At 42.8% G+C, this 21,278-nt stretch overlaps 1 protein-coding gene across 8 annotated transcripts in view; it reads right to left on the bottom strand.

Annotated features, from left to right (window-relative positions):
* Positions 1 to 6,103: 6,103 nt before the first annotated feature.
* LOC125447138 (CCR4-NOT transcription complex subunit 3-like) overlaps positions 6,104 to 21,278 on the bottom strand; it is a 77,683-nt gene continuing 62,508 nt past the window's right edge. For all 8 annotated transcript variants that reach the window (XM_048521289.1, XM_048521288.1, XM_048521282.1 and 5 more), the window contains 3 exons: positions 13,496 to 13,628; positions 11,291 to 11,416; positions 6,104 to 6,560 (listed from right to left, as the gene is read on the bottom strand). In XM_048521289.1, the coding sequence (XP_048377246.1) occupies positions 6,462 to 6,560; positions 11,291 to 11,416; positions 13,496 to 13,628 (358 nt within the window). In that variant the 3' untranslated portion in view covers positions 6,104 to 6,461. The remainder of the gene's footprint in view (positions 6,561 to 11,290; positions 11,417 to 13,495; positions 13,629 to 21,278) is intronic.

Consider the following 21,278-nt stretch of genomic DNA (forward strand, 5'->3'; position numbering starts at 1 on the left):
CATCAGCTCCCACAGCAACTGAGAGTACATCTCCTCTCACCCACCTTCCTGCAAGAAGGTGATCCCCTACTCCCAACTGCTCTGCCGCATATGCTGCCAAGATAAGGGATTCTACCCCTGAACATCCCAGATGTCCCCGTGTTTCAAGGACCACAACTTCCCCCTTCCAGTGACCAAAAAAGCCCTCACCCAGATCTCTTCATTTCCTGTACCTCTGCCCTCACACCCCCTCCCTGCAATAAAAACAGACAGAATTCCCCTTGTCCTCACATATCACCCCATTAACCTCTGGATTCAACACATCATTCTTCGCCACCTGCTATCTGACCTCCCTACCGTCCATAGGGACTGCTCTCTCCGCAACTCCCTCGTCCGGTCCACACTCCCCACTAGCCCCACCACCTTTCCCTGCAACTGCAGGAGGTGCTACACTTGCCCCCTCACCTCCATCCAAGGCCCCCAAAAAAAAAACCTTCCGCATCAGACAGAGGTTCACCTGCACATCTGCTAATGTGATCTACTGTATCCGCTGCTCCCAATGTAGAGGAGGCCTCATCGCCGAGGCTCGGAGACTAGTTTGTAGAGCACCTCTGCTTGGATCTTGACAAACAACACCTTCCAGTAACAACCACTGCAACTCCCCCTCCCACTCCCTGGACAGCATTGTCCATTCTGGGCCTCCTCCAGTGTCACAGCAACAACACCTGGAAACCGGAGGAGCAGCACCTCATATTCCAACTTGGGACCCTACGACCCGATGGCCTCAACGTGGACTTTACTAGCTTCAAAATCTCCCCACCTCCGGCCTCATCCCAAGACCAACCCTTCCTCTCATCCCCATCTCCTTGACCTGTCTGTCTTCTCTCCGACCTCACTGACTAATCCCCACCACAACCTATCTGCACTCACCTGTCACCACACCATCCCCAACCCCAGCTATTTCAGAGCACTGTTCCCCCTTCCCCATTTCTGAGGGGGGGTCCTGACCTGAAGCTTCGGCTTTCCTGCTCCTCTGATGCTGCCTGGCCTGCTGTGTTCCTTCACCTCCACACTTATCTCAGTAAGAAATGCTGGAGTCTATCTCTCACTTCATTGTATCCTTTAAGGTTATAGCTTTTCTATTCTATAATCCATTCCCAAATGATGTATTTCTTACAGTACTGCTTCCCATGTTCTACATTTCTTCAAACCCTGCCACCCCTTTGAAAACTTCATTTTATTCACCACTGAAAAGCAGTGGATCAGTCTTTATTCAACCCAGACGGTGAGAACTTTCTACCCTTATCTACAAGTATATGCTTTCACTCTTGCCCTAATCCGTGTCTTTGTTACATCCAGATTGGATGATTCCAACATTCTAGAAGCCAGCCTCGAAACTTCAATTCTAAACTGTGCTGTCTGTCCTAACTCTTCTGTTCACATCACTGCTGTGCTGGCTGGCAAGTATTTGCTCCCAGTCTATTAAATTTTGAAATTTTTCACTATGTTCAAGTCCACCATGACCTCATCCCTTCATAATCTGTTCCAGTCCTACAATGCCTCAAATCTCGACACTGCCTTGATTTTGTTCTTTTGCACAGATTTCCATTGCTCAGGCATTAGTATTGGTCCCTTAAGCTTTGAAGTTTCCTCCCGACACAACTTCTCTCCAAAGATGCTCGATACTTTAAAACTACACACTACTTGCATCGCCCCAAAACAATGTGGCTCAATGATGAGTTTTGACCACACTTCCAAGTGTTTTCTTGGGACATCTTACAACGATTATAAAGGTGCTTTATAAAAGTTGCACATGATCAAATAGAGCAGAGTCAGCATAGTTCTGTCAAGGAATGGTTATGTCTGATAAATCCATAAGAATGCTTAGAGGTGGTAACAAACAAGTTAGACTAAGGAGAGCCAGTGGATGTGATCTATTTGGATTTCCAGAATGCCCCTTATGAAGTGCTGTTCATGAGGCTGCTAAATAAGATAAGAGCCCATGGTGTTAGGGGCAAGTTACTGGCATGGACAGAGGATTGGCTGAAGGCAGGGAGTAAGAACAAATGAGTCATTTCATGATGGCAGCTGGTGACTAGGAGTTCCGCAGGGGTTCACATGAAAACCACACTATTCACGATATGCATTAACAATCTGTACAAAGGATCTTGAGGGAGTTAGTGATGGGTCGGTGAGAAGGCTACAGGAGGATTGAGACAAGCTAGGAGAGTGGCAAAGGAATGGCAGGTGGAAGACAGTGTGGGAAAACGTGACATAATGCACTTTGGTAGTAAAAATATAGGCATACACCATTTCACAAATGGAGAAAGGCTTTGGAAGTCTGAAGCACAACAGGATCCCAGTTCAGTATTTTCTTAAGAGGTAGTAGGAACTGCAGAAGGGTCTAGGCCCGAAACAGCAGCTTTCCTGCTCCTCTGATGCTGCTTGGCCAGCTGTGTTCATCCAGCTCTACAGCTTGTTATTCCAGTATTTTCTTAAATATTAACATGCAGATTCAGTTAACAGTTGGGAAAGCAAACGCAATATCAGCATTCATTTCAAGACGGCTAGAATATGATGGCAGGGATGCATTGATGAGGCTGTATAAGGCTCTGCTCAGACCACGTTTGGAGTATCATGAGCAGTTTTGGGGCCCATATCCAAGGAAAAATTTTCTGGCCTTGGAAGGGATCCGAAGGAGGTTTATAAGAATGATCATGGGGATGATGAGCTTGTCAAGTGATGAGCAGTTGAAGACTCTGGGTCTGTACTCAACAGGAGTTTAGAAGGATAAGGGAGAATTAAATTTAAACTTACAGCATGCCAACATGCCTACATAGAGTGGACACAATGTTTCCATTAGTAGGACAGACTAGAACCAGAGAACACTGCTCAGAGCGAGGGGAACTGAGCAGAGGAGAAATTTCAACCAGAGGGTGATGAACCTGTGGAACTCATTGCGAAAGGCAGCTGTGGAGACCAAGTCATTGAATGCATTTAAGACAGAGGTAGATAGTTATTGATTAGTAAGGAGAGCCCAAGGTTACAGGGAGAAGAAGAATGGGGTTAAGAAATGTATCAGCCATAATCAAATGGAAGAGCAGCCTCAAAATGGGCCAAATGCCTTAATTCTGCTCTTCTCTCTGATGGTCTTATGTCAAGATCGTTCCTGGTCCACTCACACGGTAATAGGTCAAAAAGGACGTTGATAGATGTGTGGCATTTCTAATCTTAAAATTTCAAATGCTAGACTGGATTTCAAACAGTGAATCATTTATTCAACTTTCACTTAATGTACCAAGAATAAGAGGGAATTGAAAACTATTCAGGACTCACAAATGAGCTCAAAGTTACTTGATGTTTCCTTTAATTGGGCATTCCTCTGCATTATTTTCTGCTTTTTCTCCTTGAAAATCTGAAACTGTTTTGGCCAAAAGCACTCGCTCATGGATAGTGTCACTGTTTTAGGCAAGCCTGTGGGTGAATAGATCAAAAATTAAAATTCACTAATTCTGATGCAATGAGAATATTTACAATTGATACATGCTCACAACAAACTTGAATTCATCGCTCAGAACAGAGTCCCTGACTCTGCTGGACGCTGGTCATGAACAGGGGTTTACATTTTGGTTCCTGACAGCAGGGCCATTTCAAAATGCTCAATATTAACAGATTTGATTTAGCTAAAACTGCACCAGAATTTACCCGTTTAAAGCAGGCAGATCTAGGAATTGACAGTCCACAGTTAAAACCACAGCATCTGCTAAAGTAATAATAGACATAATAGACAAAATACACAAACAGTTAGGCAAATCAGAGGTATTTCTATGCTTAACTAGCCAGTTCTTTCATGCAGAGACTCTTGCAACCCCACTATACAAATACATCTAGAGACTAACCCTGGACACACTCACCAAGTTGTTCCTTATTAATTGCTGTAACCACACAAAGCATATTGTATGTCGTCTGGCCTGGGTCCAGGTACAGATTACAATGGGATGGTTCGGCCACAAGAAATACCAATTAAGAATCAGAACAAAGCCAAATCAGCCCCCAATACTCAACTTCAAATCAAAGTTCCTTCAAACTGTCCTTTCGAGATCAGGATATGGAGTGGCCTAACAGCATCAGAAATCAATGGAGCAACTACTCTTGACCAGAAATGCTTTTGACAAAGGACCTCTCACTTTTAAACAGCAATCCTCCCTTAACACTCGCAGACAAAGAGGTAGAACTCCAGAAAGATTAACCTATTCCACAGGTTTTTAAATTACACCCAGACTGCTCATCTCGTACCAGGTGAAACAGGATCCAAGTGTCCAACTGGAAATACTCAAGAGGTTGGGCAGTATCTGTAGAAAGGGAAACAGTGTTAATGCTTCAGGTCAACAACCTTATAACCAGCTGCATTGCTTTTATTTTGCATTTCCAGAAATGACAGCATTTATGAGAAGTAGGAAAAAAAAGTGTTACCTTGTTACCCTGCTGACTACTCAATAGAATCGGACCAATCGAGAAACCGTTGTTACAGAATTGAAAGCAATGAGAATGCTCAACTCAGCCTAGGAAGTAAAAAGAAAAAGAAGTTTTAAAAAGTAGATCAGTTACCACTTTCAAGAGAGGGGGGCAAGGGTAGAGAGTAACAGCATGTAATTTTTTATTTGCAAGTAAGTAAAGGAAGCAGATCTTTAAAGTGGACGGTGGTTGGTTCTGCAACAGGCTGGAATTCAAAGACCAGATGGAACAGATTTGATTAGTATCCCTTTGACGCTGATCTATTTATGCCAGAAGTTTAGATCAGGATAAGTCAGTAGAGAAGAGTTGCTCAGGTTGGAGGCATGTTGCCAGTCTCTTTCTGTGTAGGATGATTTAGGCTCAAGAAGCTTAATCATAAACACAAGAGGTGGTTTGTTGATGAGGTCCACACAAGATGGCAGATTAGTGGCGTTTGCAGCAGACAGCAGATACAATTCCGTATGCTTGTTATATTGAGAGAAAACAGGAAACGTAGCTATGTATGGTCAGGTAGATAAATACAGAACATGTCTAACAACTTCTTGGTTTAATAAAAAAGGTGAAGTGAATCCTGCAAGAATAAAACAATACATTGATACAAAACGCAAGATCGATCTCTCAGTCTAGCAGACATTTGCAAGTTGGGTGCAACTTTGAGTGCTGCACTTAAAGGATATTTATGCCAGACAGTAAATATATTTGTCAGGATGATACAATGGCCTGGGAAGGACAAAGTCAAAATGCAGTTTATATTGAAGCAAGAAAGGCTGGGATTCAATAAACTTTGAAAAAGCAAATGAGAGTGTATTTCTTTAGGGTAATTTAGTTCAACACCACACCAATCCTCTCTCTCTTCAGGTGTAAGCTTGTAAGAAAATAACAGGAGAACTCCGATAGCAAGGTCAAACTTATCTACAGGGATCGAAATTTGAGGAAAGTGGACAGTTGTGCCTGTATCTCCCTCTAGCTAATTTCCAGTGGAAGTTTCCACAAAGTTAAAAATAGCAGCATGAAGAATTCGCAAGACTTCTGCAGAGTTTAATGAGATCACAGCTGACAATCCATAATTCCAGCTTCTTTCACTTATCAAGCTGTCTCTTGGTATCCAAAACTGCAAGAACCTCATTGTAGAGTTGCTGTATATATTCAGCAATGACAATACAGACCCAACGGTCCCATGACAGTGGATATTGCCCTTCTCTATTCCTCCTTGGTGGGGATATTTATATTGATGCTTTCTCGATTCTATTTTAACAAAAGCTTTACTGCTAGCACAAGATGAAGGCAAGACCAACGGGACTGATACTGAGGTTGGTGAATTGGAAATAAGTTGGGGGCAAAGCTGCAAAAGGGAGAATGTTTATTGCAGCCAAGGAAAAATGGACAAAAATGTGGTGTCTCAGATGGGATCAAAGATCAATGCACAGGCTAACATCAGGCAAGACCAATAGATAGACAGATGCCCCAACAGCCGATCTTACACAGACACATACAGGTTTTTAATGGGAAAAAGCAAAATGCAAAGTTCATCTTAGAGTCCAACAAGTGGACAACCCAAACAGCCAATAAAAAAGCTCTAACCTCAAGAACTGAATAAACATCCACAAAATGTACATGAAAAATGTTTTATTTTTTCGTACAAGCACTAACTGCTTTTTAAACGCAGAACTGTACAGATTTCTGACAAAGTATTTTCCAATACAATATCTTATGCACAGGTTAGAACAAAATACATGATGTACAACATTTCTGATTTCTTTTTCATTTTCTTTTTTCCTCAAAATTATACAAGGTCTCTAAACAAAAGCTCTCTTCCAAGAACATGTGTGTGTGCACGTGTGCGTGCGCGCGCGCATGTGTTCGTTCATTCATTCGTTCAGACTGGGAGCCCAACACTGGGTTACTGAGGGTCAATCAGCAGCACGGGGAAGAGAACTCCACCCTGTCATAGGATGTGCGTGTCCTGGTTACTGCAGGTCCCTGTCCTCCAAGTATCTGTATTCGAACGTAAAGCCTTCTTTCTTTCTCTGGCCCCATTTTTCATAGTCAAAGTAAATGTATGTTCCCTGTTGGGTCAGAAAAAGAACCTAGTAAGATGTAAACATTTGCACGGGGCATACGTTTACAAAGTTATGACGATTCTGAAATTTGACCAGTCCACTTTATCACAACCCTTTCGGATCAACTATTTCAATACTTAAATAATCCCTGATTTGCAGGTCTCTAATTAGACAGCCCATTGTACATAGGGCTCAGTTATCAGGGAATGGAATTCAGCCAAGTACTGACATCTACTTAATCAATGTGATCAGAAATCCAGACACTATTACACCTTGTCCACAGGAACTCTAGCATACCGCCAAAGAATCCTCAGCCCACTGGACACTAAACCCACTGCATCTCTCCTTTCACTGACTGCAATTTGGTGGATGGTTTCACACAATCATTGCATCATTCATCTACAGATGTAAATCATTGAATTCCTACAGTGTGGAAACAGGCCCTTCAGCCCAACAAGTCCACCATGACCATTGGAGCATCCCACCCAGATTCATCCCCCTGTAACCCATCAAATCTACAGACGCCCCAAACACTATGGGCAATTTAGCATGACCAATCCACCTAGCCTGCACATTTTCAGACTGTGGGAGGAAACCAGAGTACCGAGAGGAAACTCTCACAGACACGTGGAGAACGTGTAAACTCCACACAGACAGTTGCCTGAAGGTAGAATTGAACCTGGGTCCCTGGCGCTGAGGCAGCAGTGCTAACCACGGAGCCACCATGCCACCCTAGGTCTGGCAATATTTGAACTCTCATTATACAAGATAACTCTAACTGCATTAGGGGAAAAAAAACACTGTGCATATGGGAACAGAAGAAATGCAGTTAACCAGATGACTAACCAAGTTCAATCCCATGTTTCAAAGATTTTACAGCAAGAAGAAAGTTCAAAGAAAAATGCAATTCTGACATTCAGATGGAAGCAAAGATGAGGACAATAAGTTATTCCACATTCCTACAGCAGTGCCACGATTACTGCAGCACTCTGTCCTGAAAAGACACGAAACGCTTTTGTTGGTACCCTTGATTACACAAGAAGCCAAACTTCAGACTTGCCACAAATTCTCAGCAACCTGAGCCACATACCTCAGGCTCAGCATCCAACTATCACGGGAACAAACACAAGTTACAGAAACGGCACAGGGTGAGCCCATTCAGCCCAATGGATCAGCACTATCTTTTTGAAAGAGATACCAATTAAACCCACATGCCAGCCACACACTATACTCAATGTTTCCTGAAGATTTATTCATGAATCTGCTTCCACTGACTAACTGTGGCCATGCTTCTCTGATCAAGATGACACATAGGATGAGAGACAGGTAATGTTGAAGAAGTGGGAAGGATGCAGAAGGACTTAGACAGACCTGGAGTGGGGGCAAAGAAGTGGCAGATGGATTACAATGTGGGAAAGTGTAAGGTTATGCACTTCAATCAGGGTAGAGACATAGACTATTTTCTAAACGGGAAAGTCTTTGGAAATCTGAAACACAAAGGGACTTAGGAATCCTAACTCAGAATTTGCTGAAGGTTAACATGCAGGTCCAGCTGGCAGTCAGTAAGGCAAATACGAGGTTAGCATTCATTTCAAGGGGGCTAGAATACAAGCGGGGATGTATGGCTGAGGCTGTAAAAAGCTCTGGTCACACTACAGATGGAATATTTTGAGGATTCTGGGTCTGTACTCAAAGTTTAGAGGAGTAGGACTCACATCGGAATTTATAGAATACCGAGTGTCCTAGATAGTGTGGATGTGGGGGAAGATGTTTCCACTAGTAGGAGAGACTAGGTAGTCTCAAAGTGAAGGGACAACCCTTTAGAACTGAGACGAGGAGGAATTTCTTCAGCTAGGTCGAAAACGTGTGGAACTCAATGCAGCAGAGGGCTGTGAAGACCTAATCATTGAGTATTTAAAACAGAGATAGATCAGAGATACATAGTAAGGGGATCAAGTATTGCAGTTTGAAAGAGAGAAGGCAAAATCGGATGTGATGGTGTTACAGTTAAATAAAGGTAATTACTGGGGCATGAGAGAGGAACTGATGAAAATCAACTGGAAGCAGAGCCAGCAGGGAAGACAGTAGAGCAACAATGGCAGGAGTTTGAGAGTGTAAATGAGGACGCAGTACAGAGAGATTCATCTGAAAGATTACCTGGGGGTGGAAGAGAGAAGAATTAGACAGCCATGACAGACAGAAGAAGTCAGGAAATGTGGCAAAGAAAAAGAGACACAAGAGCCTATAAAAGTGGCCAAGAGCACTGGGAAATCAGAAGATTGGGAAGGCTACAAAAACAAACAGAGGATAACAAAGACAGCAATAAGGAAGGAGAGGATCAAATATGAAGGTAGGCTAGCTAGTAATATTAGAAATAATAGTAAAAGTTTCTTTCAATACATAAGAAACAGACGAGAGGCAAAAGTGGACATTGGGCTGCTCCAAATTGATGCTAGAAGGCTAGCGATGAGAGATAAGGAAATAGCTGAAGAACTTAATAAGTACTTTGCGTCAGACTTCACAGTGGAAGACGTGAGTAGTATTCCAACAATTGAGAGAGTCAGGGGGCTGAGTTGAGTATGATAGGCATTACAAAAGAGAAAGGGTTAGAAAACCTAAAAGGTCTAAAAAAAAATTGATAAATCTCCTGGCCCCGATGGGAAGTGGCTGAGGAAATAGCGGAGGTCTTGGTTGTGATCTTTCAAAGGTCATTGGAATCAGGTAAAGTTCCAGATGATTGGAAAACCACTGCTGTAACCCCAAGATAATAAAACGTGAGGCTGGATGAACACAGCAGGCCAAGCAGCATCTCAGGAGCACAAAAGCTGTTGTAACCCCCTTGTTTAAGAAAGTATCAAGACAAAAGATTGGAAAATTATAGGCCGATTAGCCGACCTCGGTTGTTGGTAAAATTCTAGAATCCATCTTTAAGGGTGAGACATCTAAATTCTTGGAAGGGCAGGGTCGGATTAGAACAAGTCAGCGTGTATTTAGTAAGGGGAGGTCGTGCCCGACAAACCTGTTGGAATTCTTTGAAGAGGTAACAAGTAGGTTAGACCAGGGAAATCCAGTGGATGTTATTTACCTAGACTTCCAAAAGGCCTATGATAAAGGTGCCTCACAGGAGGCTGTTGAGTAAGGTGAGGGCCCATGGTGTTGGAGGTGAGCTACTGGCATGCATTGAGGATTAGCTGTCTGACAGAATGCAGAGTGTTGGGATAAAAGGCTCTCTTTCTCGGAATGGCAACCGGTGACGAGTGGTGTCCCACAGGGTTCAGTGTTGGGGCCACAGCTGTTCACCTTATACATTAGTGATCTGGATGAAGGGACTGGGGGCATTCTGGCGAAGTTTGCCGATGATACAAAGATAGGTGGACAGGCAGGTAGTACTGAGGTGGTGTGGAGGCTGCAGAAAGATTTAGACAGTTTAGGAGAGTGGTCCAGGAAATGGCTGATGAAATTCAATGTGAGTAAATGTGAAGTTTCGCACTTTGGAAAAAAAGAATACAGGCATGGACTATTTTCTAAATGGTGAGAAAATTCACAAAGCAGAAGTACAAAGGGATCTAGGAGTGTTGGTCCAGGATTCTCTAAAGGTTAACTTGCAGGTAGAGTCCGTAATTAACAAAGCGAATGTAATGTTGTCGTTTATCTCAAGAGGGTTGGAATATAAAAGCAGCGATGTGCTTCTGAGACTTTATAAAGCTCTAGTTAGGCCCCATTTAGAATACTGTGTCCAATTTTAGGCCCCACACTTCAGGAAGGACATACTGGCCCTGCAACGTGTCCAATGGAGATTCACACGGATGATCCCTGGAATGGTAGGTTTAACGTATGATGAACAGCTGAGGATCCTGGGATTGTATTCATTGCAGTTTAGAAGGTTGAGCGGAGATCTAAACAAGCTTAGAAGATACTGCAAGGCTTATAGAAAGGGTGGATGCTGGGAAGTTGTTTCCGCTGGGCGGGGAGACTAGGACCCGTGGGCACAGTCTTAGAATTAGAGGGGATAAATTTAGAATGGAAACGAGGGGACATTTCTTCAGCCAGAGAGTGGCAGGCCTGCGGAATTCATTGCCATGGAGCACAGAGGAGGCCGGGACGTTAAATGTCTTCAAGGCAGAGATTGACAAATTCTTGACCTCACGAGGAATTAAGGGCTACAGGGAGAGTGCGGTTAAGTGGAGTTGAAATACCCAACAGCCATGATTGAATGGCAGAGTGGACTCAAGAGGCCAAATGGCCTTACTTCACTCCAATGTCTTATGGTCTTATTATAGGTAGGAGGCAGGAAAATAGGGTTGAGAAACATATCGACCATGATCGAATGGTGGAGTAGACTCAATGGGCTGGATGGCCTAATTCTACTCCTTTATCTTATGGTCTAAGACAACTCATTCAAAAGAAATGCCCCTCATCTCTCCAACCAGTTCTTTTGCCAAAAGTCATTACCTTCCGATTACTGACTAGCCTGTCAATGGCACATTTGCTTCAACAAAATTCCCAATCTTGAACGCTTCTATTCCACCTCCCTTAATGTTCTTTATGTAAGTAGTAGTCCAGGTTTCTGTTCCCTCACACAAAAGTGAGTAAGCACAAGATGAAATGTATGGAATCATTAGAAATACAATTCTCTGCACAGAAACCAGCCAAATTTCTTCACAAGTATCTGTTAGAGGTCAAATGATCTGAAATCGCTCCTACTGACAGATTGAGAGCCCAGAAGTGATCCATACCTGTTCATATTCATCGGTAATAGTTTTTGGCTCTTCATGTCTCTGGAACCACATCATGTACTTGGTGTGGAATCTCCAGGATTGCTTCTTCAAAGCTTTAGCAGCTAAATACTGGGACTTGGTCCCCTAGCAAAAGGAAATAAAAGATGGCTGAAAGCAAAGTTGCTTCAATTCATGGAAAGATGCGGCATAGGAGGTCATACAGCTGATTATGCCTACGCCAGCTATTTTGAAAAAGCTTTCCAAATTGTCCCTTTCCCCTGCTGGATTCCCAATTTATATATATATCCAATTGCGTTTTCAAAGTGCAGTCAAAATCATCTTCTCCCATCCTTAAGCCAGCACATTCCAGATCACAATGACTAGCTTTATAAAATTCAAGCTCATCAGTTCTTTTCCGATCAGTATCCTTGGGTTACCGAGCACCTGACGATGGAAAGAGTTTCTCCTAAACTACTAGTCTTAAAAAACAATTTCTAAACAAGTTCTTACAAAACTCCCTCAGTTCTGTAAACAACATTCCCAGCTTGATTCTTAGTGTGCCCACCACTTGTCTCCTCATCTGACTCCCGTCCTGAAGATGTTGATTGCCTGAGGAACAAATCCATAAAAGATACTTCAAACAAGCATCTTCAAAATTACGTGAAGGGGCTCACAGTAGCCTAACATCTTCACCAGAACCTCCACTGACCAATCTCAGAGGAAAATCACCGCCCAGTGAATACTCTCTCTCCCCCCACAGCTAGAGTACCAGCTGTAATTCGTTCACATTTGTCCAATCGAACTAGGAAATGAAGCTGGATTCATAAATTTATAATACTTCGTTACATTGTCTCAAACAATAAAAACATGAAAAACATCAGAACCCGATTATAACCCAAGTTTCCAGTCAAATTTATTTTTTTCAAAAATGCAGGTTCATGCAACTTGAGCCAAACAATACTTGTTGATTTGCTTCACTTGACCATAGGCACTACAACAGCAGTCTGCAGTGGGTGGGTATGCACATACCTGGGTGGAGAAATGCAGCTCCATGTTACCATTAGAACATGTGTAGAGTAATGCTGAGTCAGCAGATTGAGCTCAGCTGTGATGATGCACCTACTGCAACTGGCTTAATGTGCACCAGTTATAAACAGACAGAATGGTAGGACAAGCAAGTGACACATAGGACTCTATACACTTGGGGACAGATTCTCAGCATAAATTGCTAAAGGTTGTAATGAAAGGAAGTTAAAAAAAACCAAAGCATTTAAAAATGTTTTAGAATTCAAGCTGAAATGTGTCAAGTTTTTGGCGCTGTGCGTCCAGCAGTGCACACTGTTAATGCAACAGATCAAAAAAGGTTGGAGTTGTACAGGTCAATTTTTAAGATTGAGAGCCAAAAAAAAAGTTGCTGGGACATTTACACAAAACAGCTTCATGTTTTTCGCCAGAACTAACTGCACAAATCAACAGCACTGGAATAGGCAGAGTTGTGTTAGAGACAATATGGGGCTTTGTAACACCAAACCTTCAGTGCAGGCTTACCAGATGTTTGCAGCTGAAAAACATTAAACTTTAATGCCTGTTGCTAAATCACAGGGCAGTTTGCACTAGGGATATTAAGAACAGACATGGCATTGAGATGAGAAATTGCTCCTGGCAGAATGCGAATATAACAAATGGGGGCAGAGGAATGGGACACATTTGACACACCCTCCCTTCCAGAGTTCTCCTTAAAGAACAGAACTTACATCTATTTCCTCTTTCTATATAGGAATGTTTTCTCATCTCAAAAGGGGGAGACTTATTGTTAATTAAGTGGGTTATGGGAGTCCTACAAATACCATTTTTTGTATGGTAGCCTGGCTACTGTGTGCTGGCAAGACAGTAAGCCATAGGGATATCGTACATTCTAATCAAAGCGACTTATCTGGATGATTTAACAACATAACCCTGGGCAAAGGTTTATGGGTCAGTGTTAAACCCCTGGCAATGGGCTTCCACACCAGACAGTCTGAGGACAGCTGTATGAATTGTGAGCTGATGAAAATAATAGTAAGTGGGATCTAGTTAGTTAGATTAGTATGGAATTCCCTTCAGCTGCTGCCAAGTCTATGGGCCCAGTTCTGGTTTGACCCAAGCACACCCAGTGCAGGATTCCAGCAGAAACCTTGAGCAAGGCTTTGTGACATGGTCAAACCAGCTCAGACCAATACTCACTTCTAGGTAGTAAAAGATGAAGAAGAGAGTTTCAGTGGACAATCGCTGGTAGAACTCCAAAGTGTCTGAATGGACTGGCGGAATCTGATGGTGATAAGGTGGTGTGGGGCACGGATTGCGGGGGAGGTAGTGTCTGTGAGGAACGAAACAGAAAACAAATTAAAACACTGATACAGTAACACTTCCGTAGCAAAGGCACTAAATATTTTTAACCGTATTAGGCAGAAAAGCCACTACATTTTCAAAAAATCCAACCACTCAATTGTTTAAACTTGGTGGACATTGGCAAAATCCTAGGGTCACAGTCACGCTGAAAGACGAGAACCAAAATCTATTCACATTTCAGTGTTAAACAATGTTGTCCCTATCCAACTTGGGATCTGTTCCAACACTGGCTGCAAAATACAAAAAGATGACAACAACTGCAGCCTAAAAGGCTGAGTATTCAATACAAGCAAAAACCAATCTACAGACATTAGAATACTCCAACTCCTCACCTACCAACTCCCTTTCTACACAAGTCCAAAAGCTAAACAGGTCAATGAATGTACTATCAGGGAAACTCTGGACAAAAAAGGTCCAATGAATCCCAAATCAACACTGCCAATAACCACAAGAGCAGTTGCAGGCATGGACAGGTTGGACTGAAGGGTCAGTAAAGCCTTTGACAAGGTTCCTTGTGGCAGCAGTAGGAGGAAGCTCTTTGGCATGGAGAACAGTGACGAGTGGTATTCACAGGGATCAGAGTTGGGATTTCTGCTGTCATGGTCTACATAAATGATCTGGAGGAAAACAAGGCTGGTCTAATTACTAAGTCTGTGGAAAACAAAGATTGGAGGATTTGCAGATAGTGAGGAGGAATGTCGAGGTCAGTTGGAGACAGTGGCAGAAAAATGGCTGATAGCATTTAAACTTGACAAATGTGAGGTGATGCATTTTGGAAGGTCAAATACAGGTGGAAATTATATAGTGAATGGCACAATCCTTAGGAATATTGATACACAGATCTGTTTGGGCATGTCCACAGATCACTGAAGATGGTAATGCAGGTGTTCAAGAGTGTGATACCAAGAGTTTAAGAGGCATTTGTTCCTGTTAAAGTGAAGGGTAAGGCCGGTAAGATTAAGGAACAATGGATGAATGAAGATACTGAGGTTCTAGTCAAAAATAAAAGATAATCTCATTTCAGATATAGACAACTTCATTCAACTGAATCTCAAATCAATACAAAGAGCACGGGGCATTCTTAAGGTAGAATTCAGGAAAGCAGAGAGGGGATACGAGAAAGCATTGGTAGATAAGGTTAAGGATAATCCAAAGGGATTCTACAGATACATTGAGAAAGAGGGTAACTAGAGAGAGGGTAGGGCCTCAAAGATCAGAGAGGTCATCATTGTGTTGACCCTCCAGGAGATGAAGAGATACTAAAATGATTGTTTTGTCTAAGTTTTTACTGTGGAGAACGAAATGGAATCTAGAGAATGAACAGAAATAAATTTTGATGTTTTAAAAACAATTCACATTACAGAGGTAGTTTGGGAGGTCATGGAGAATATAAAACGGTGGATAAATCTCTGGGACCTGCTCTAATGTATCCCAGAACATCGAGGGAAATAAGGAAGGAAAGTCACAATTCCCCTTCCAAAAATATTTGCACCTATAACTACGGGTGACGAATGCTATATCTTCATTTAAGAGAGGTTGTAAGAAGAAACTGAGGAACTACAGACCAGTGAGTCTGACTTTGGTTGGGGGTAAATTGTTGGAGATGATTATAAGAGATAGGATTTAGGGACATTTAGAGGGGCAAAAATTGATTAGGGATAGACAGCATGGTTTTGTGAGAGGTATGTCATATCTCACAAACTTGAGTTTTTTGAGCAAGTTACCGAGAAGATCAATGATGGCACAGCAGATGTTATTTGGATTTTAGTAAAGCCTTTGACAAGGCTCCATTAGGTCACATGGGTGAGTTGGCCAATTGGATACATATTTGGCTTAACAGCAAGAGACAGAGTAATGGAGGAGGGTTGATTTTCTGACTGGAGGCCTGTAACCAGCAGTGCTGCACAGAGATCTGATGGGTTCTGGGTCTTTTGTCTGTCATTTATATAAATGATTTGGATGAGAAGATAGAAGGCACAGTTAATAAGTTTGCAGATGACACCAAAATTGGAAGCATTGTAGACAGTGAAGAAGGTTTGCTAAGCTTACACAGGAATCTTGATCTAATGGATCAATAGGCTGAAAAATGGCAGATGGAGTTCAATCTGGATAAATATGAGGCACTGCATTTTGGTATAACAAGGGGTAAGGCTTATATAATTAAATGGTAGAGTCTTGGGTAGTGCTGTAGAACAGAGGGACCTAGGGGTGCTGGTACATAATTCTTTGAAGTTTTCATCACATATAAATAAGATGGTTAAAAAGGCACTTGGCATGCTTGCCTTCAAACATATCAGTTGGGAAGTCATGTGGAGGTTGTACAGGCCAGTGGTGAGGCCTCCACTGGAATAGTGTCCAGTGCTGGTCACCCAGTTATAGGAAGGATATTATCAAGCTGGAGTGGATTCAGAAGAGATTTACCAGGATGTTGCAGGGTATGGAAGGTTTGAGTTATAAAGAACTAATAGGCTGGGACATTCTTCACTAGAGCGAAGGAGGTGGAGAGGCGACATGATAGAAGTTTATAAAATAAGGAGGTATAGAGTTAATGACTTCATGACTAGGGGGCACATTTTTAAGGTAAGAGGAGAGGGGTTATTTTTAAAAAAAGGCATTTTTTTGTTTTAAAAACAGATGGTGGTTCACATGCAAAATGACCTTCCTAGGGAATTGGTACAAATATGGTACAATCACAGCATTTAAAAGACATCCAAAAGATAGATACATAAATGGTAAAAGTTTGGAGGGTTATAGGCCAGGAGCTGACAGGTGGGACTAGTTTGGTTTGGTCCAACCAATTCATGACAAACAATTCCAAAGGGTCTGTTTACATACTGTACGACTCTGACTCTATAAAAGGTAGTAAAGCAAAACCTATGGCATGCTTGCCTTGATTAGAAGGGGCATAGAGTGCAACCATAAACAAAAAATGTTGCAGCTTCATAGAACTTCAGTTAGGCCACACTTGGAATATCGTGTACAGTTCTGGTCACCACACTACCAGAAGGACATGGATGCTTTGGAGAGGGTACAGAAAAGGTTTACCAGGATTTTGTCGAGTATGGGGGATTTTAGCCATGAAGAAAGGTTGGGTAGACTGGGTTTATTTTCACTGGAACGCAGGAAGTTGAGGGGTGACCTGATAGAAGTTTAAAAGATTGTGAATAGCACAGATAGTCTCATACTTCCCAATCTTTCTCACCAGCCATCACCCCCTAGCACGGAGGGGCAGGGGAGAATCAATTACTAGGCAAAGGTTCAAGGTGCAGTGGGGGGGGGGGAAAAAAAAACTGGATGTGGATCCTGTAAGTGAAGACGGTTTTAACACAAAAGGGCAAAGTTATCAGCACAGGATTGGAGGGCTAAAGGACCTGTTCCTGTGCTATATTGTTCTTTGATAAGCTATAATACACCCAGCTATACATGGACATAAATCTTGCCCTTCTCATCTGTAATAACTGATTTAGCTACAAAGCTAGCAAACAAACAGTCACACACCAGCTAATGAAGGCTGCTGAAAACAGGAATCTCTTAAACAGCTCTTACACCCATGACCGTGTGCACCAATGCTCTCCAATTATCTGGAATACCATGGCCACACCTCAGCACCATCCCAGGACAGGCAGTCAGCAACTGAGGAGTGGGCAGGTAAAAGATACCGAGACAAACTTTCAAGTCCAGACTGTCGCTCCAGAGGGGACCAACCACATTCGGCAGAATGCAGGTGAAATGGAAGAAAACAGGGAGTTGATTGTTAGGTGCATTTCTTTCTAACTTCTCTTTCAGGACTTGGGTAATTTTAGTTATTGTAAGGTTTATCAGTAGAGGTTTACCAATAATAAAGCTTATTAGATAGTTAATACTCGCTAACCAATCTCACTTAACAGTATTTCAACTAACATTCTTCTCCAATTGAAATTATGATCATAAGGAGGTCTGGAGACATGAAGTTTTTTTAAAATTCATAGGATGTGGGTGTTGCTGGCTGAGAACACAAAGTTTAGCCCTGTATATGCTCATTACCTCAACTAATGTCAATGCAACACATCAAGGAGGTTAGTTACCCAGATGCTTTGTTCCAGGAGGCAGTCACACCTCCTAGGATACAGTCTTTAATTTTGCCTGTGATGAGAGGCAGGAGGGCTTAACTACAAGCAAGACAAATGTGGGGATCAAGAAAATTGGAGCAGATGGAGCCTCTGCCTTTGCAACAGCTAAACAGGTTCAAGGTTCTTGCAGTCTAAATGATGAAACCAAAAGTTGCAAAGAGGATGAGTGACCTGACCATGACACCATGTTGCAGGAAGCCATTCAAGGTGGAAGTTAAAAGCAATGTTGTGCGAGGAGGAGAGTTAAATCAGGAGGATAGACAGTTCTCTGCAGTTGAACGTGAGTCTTAATGCTGTATCACCTGCCTGTTAACAGAATATAGAAGAGAACAGGACAGGCCCTTTGGCCCACGATGTTGTGCCAAACTTTAATCCTAATCCCAAGGTCTATCTAACCTCCACCCCGGCCCTATACCATCATCCATGTGCCTATCTAATTGTTGCTTAAACGCCCCTAATGAAGCCGACTCCACTACCTTCTCCAACAATGCATTCCATGCCCCTACCACTGGGTAAAGAACCTATCTCTGTGTCTCCCCTATATCTATCCTCAGTCACTTTAAAACTATGCCCTCTTGTCGTAGCTACCTCCACAAGAGGAAAAAGTCTCTGGCTGTCCACTATCTATACCTCTGATCATTTTGTACATCTTTATTAAGTCACCTCTCATCCTTCGTCATTCTAAAGAGAAAGGCCCTAGCTCTCTCAACCTTTGCTCGTAAGACCTTCCTTCCACTCCAGCTAACATCCTGGTAAATCTCCTCTGCACCTTTTCCAATGCCTCCCTTCTTTCCTGTAATGAGTGGCCAGAACTGGACACAATACTCCAGATGTGGCCAAGCAGGCTTTTGTATAGCCGGAGCATCACTTCACAGCTCTTGAACTCAATCCCTCTATTAATGAAAGCTAACATACCATATGCCTTAACAACTCTATCCACTTGGGTGGCAGCTTTCAGGGAACTGTAGACATGAGTCCCTAGATCCCTCTGCTCCTCCACACTGCCAAGAATCTTTCCGTTAACCCTGTATTCTGCTTTCAAGTTTGTCCTTCCAAAATGAATCACCTCACACTTTTCAGGGTTAAACTCTATCTGCCACTTCTCAGCCCAGCTCTGCATCCTATCAATGTCTCTTTGAAACCTAGAACAGCTCTCCGCACTGTCCACAACTCAACCCCCCCCCCTTCGTATCATCCGTGAACTTACTAATTCCCCCTTCCACTCCTTCAACCAAATAGTTCACAAAAATCATAAAATAGAAGACGGCCCAGAACAAATCCTTGTGGTACACCACTTAGAACTGAGCACCAGGTTTAATATTTTCCGTCCACTACCACCCTTGTCTAAGGGTCAGACAATTCTGAACTCAGTCTGCCACATTTCCCTCTATCCCATGCCTCCTTACTTTCTGCATGAGCCGACCATCGGGAACCTTATCCAACGCCTTATTTAAGTCCATGTATACAACATCCACTGCTCTACCTTCATCCACGTGTTTGGTCACGTCTTCAAAGAAGTCAATAAGGTTTGTGAGACATAATCTAACGCTCACAAATCCATGCTATCACGAATCAAACTGCCTATCCAAGTGATCGTAAATCCTATCTCTCAGAGCCCTTTCCAATAATTTGACAACTACTGAAGACAGACTAACTGGCATGTAATTTCTGGGGTTATCCCAACTCCCTTTTTTGAGCAAGGGAATGACATCTGCCTCTCTCCTATCTTCCAGCACTATACCTGTGAACAGTAAGGACCAAAAGATCACCGCCAAAGACCCTGCAATCTCTTCCCATAGAATTCTTGGTTGAATCCCATCAGGCCCAGAGAACTTATCTATCCTCAAGTTCCTCAAAATTCCCAATGCATCAACCTCCTCAGGCCTACCAGCCTGTTTCACACTGTCCGCCCCTACACAGGACTCTCTCAGTTGTGAATACTGAAAAAAAAAAATTCATTAAGGACCGCTCCTATCTCTTTCAGCTGCATGCATAAATTCCCTTTCCAATCCGTGATCGGCCCTATCCTTTCTCTGGTCATTCTCTTATTCCTCACGTACATGTAAAAAGCCTTGGAGTTTTCCTAGATCCTGACTGCCAAGGTTTTCTCATGACCCCTGAGAGCTCTCCTAAGCCCTTTCTTCAGCTCCTTCCTGGCTAACTTGTATCCCTCTAGAGACTTTTCCATTTCTTGTTTCCCAAATCTTATATAAGCATTCTTCTTCCTCTTAACCAGTTGTTTGACCTCTCGAGACCCAAGGCTCCCTCACTTGGCTGCATTTTTCCTGCCTGCTAGGGGCAAACATATCAAGCACACACAGAATGCATCCCTTAAACACAATCTCCACATTTCTATAGTGGTCTTCCCTGACAGCATCTGTTCCCATTTTATGTTACCCAGTTCTTGCCTAACAGAATTGTAATTACCCTTCTCCCAATTATAAACATTACCCTGCTATACGTACATACTCTTTTCCATGAATATTGTAAAAGTAACAGAGTTATGATCACTACCACAAAAATGTTCTCTTACCAACAGGTCTAACGCTTGGCCCGGTTCATTGCCAAGCACCAAATCCAAAGTGGCCTCTCCTTGGGCTGGTCTATCTACATACTATATAGATACCTTCCTGAATGCACTGGACAAAATCTGCTCCTGCTAAACGATTACAACTAAAAAGTTTCCAAACAACATTTGCAAAGTCAAAGTCACCCATGACTACAACTCTGACTTCCACACCTTTCCAGTATCTGCCTCCCAATCCGCTCCTGCACTTCTCTGCAACTATTAGGGGGTCTGTTTAAAAAAAAACCCAAAGTGGCTGCTCTTTCCTTGTTCCTGACCTCAACCCAAACCGATTCTATGAACGTATCACTCTTGAACTGCCTTTCAGTAGCTGCTATACTCGCCCTGACTAGCAATGCCACTCCTCCACCTCCTTCTTTTAAAGCATCTAAATCCCAGAACTTCCAACAACCATTCCTCTCCCTGAGTTACCCAAGTTTCTGTAATGGCCACAACAGCGTAGTTCCAAGAAGTGACCCATGCTCTAAGTTCATCCACCTTATTTCTGATACTTCTAGCATTGAAGTATACACATTTCAACCCATCCCTGTGTCGACAATTACAATCCATCGACCGCATTTCTTTATTAACAATCTCACTCCCTGTTGTGTCCGTTAGAAGGCTGAATACCTCATCCTTTGAATTACAAATCCAGTTCGCCACCCCCTGCGGATCTAGTATAACCCATCCCGTGTAGCTCAAGCAAACTTCCCTCCCAGGATATTTGTGCCCTGCTGATTCCGGTGCAACCAGTCCTTATTGTACAGGCCCCACCCTCCCCAGAATGTGCTCCAATTATCCACATAATGGAAGCCCGCCCTCCTACACCAGCCTTCTAGCCACAGCACTCTCCCTATTTCTTACCTCGTTATCACGTGGCACTGGTATTAATCCAGCGATAACAATCCTATTTGTCCTGGACTTCAACTTCCAATGTAAGTCC

Source organism: Stegostoma tigrinum, chromosome 38 (assembly GCF_030684315.1).
Source record: "Stegostoma tigrinum isolate sSteTig4 chromosome 38, sSteTig4.hap1, whole genome shotgun sequence".
NCBI lineage: Eukaryota > Metazoa > Chordata > Chondrichthyes > Orectolobiformes > Stegostomatidae > Stegostoma > Stegostoma tigrinum.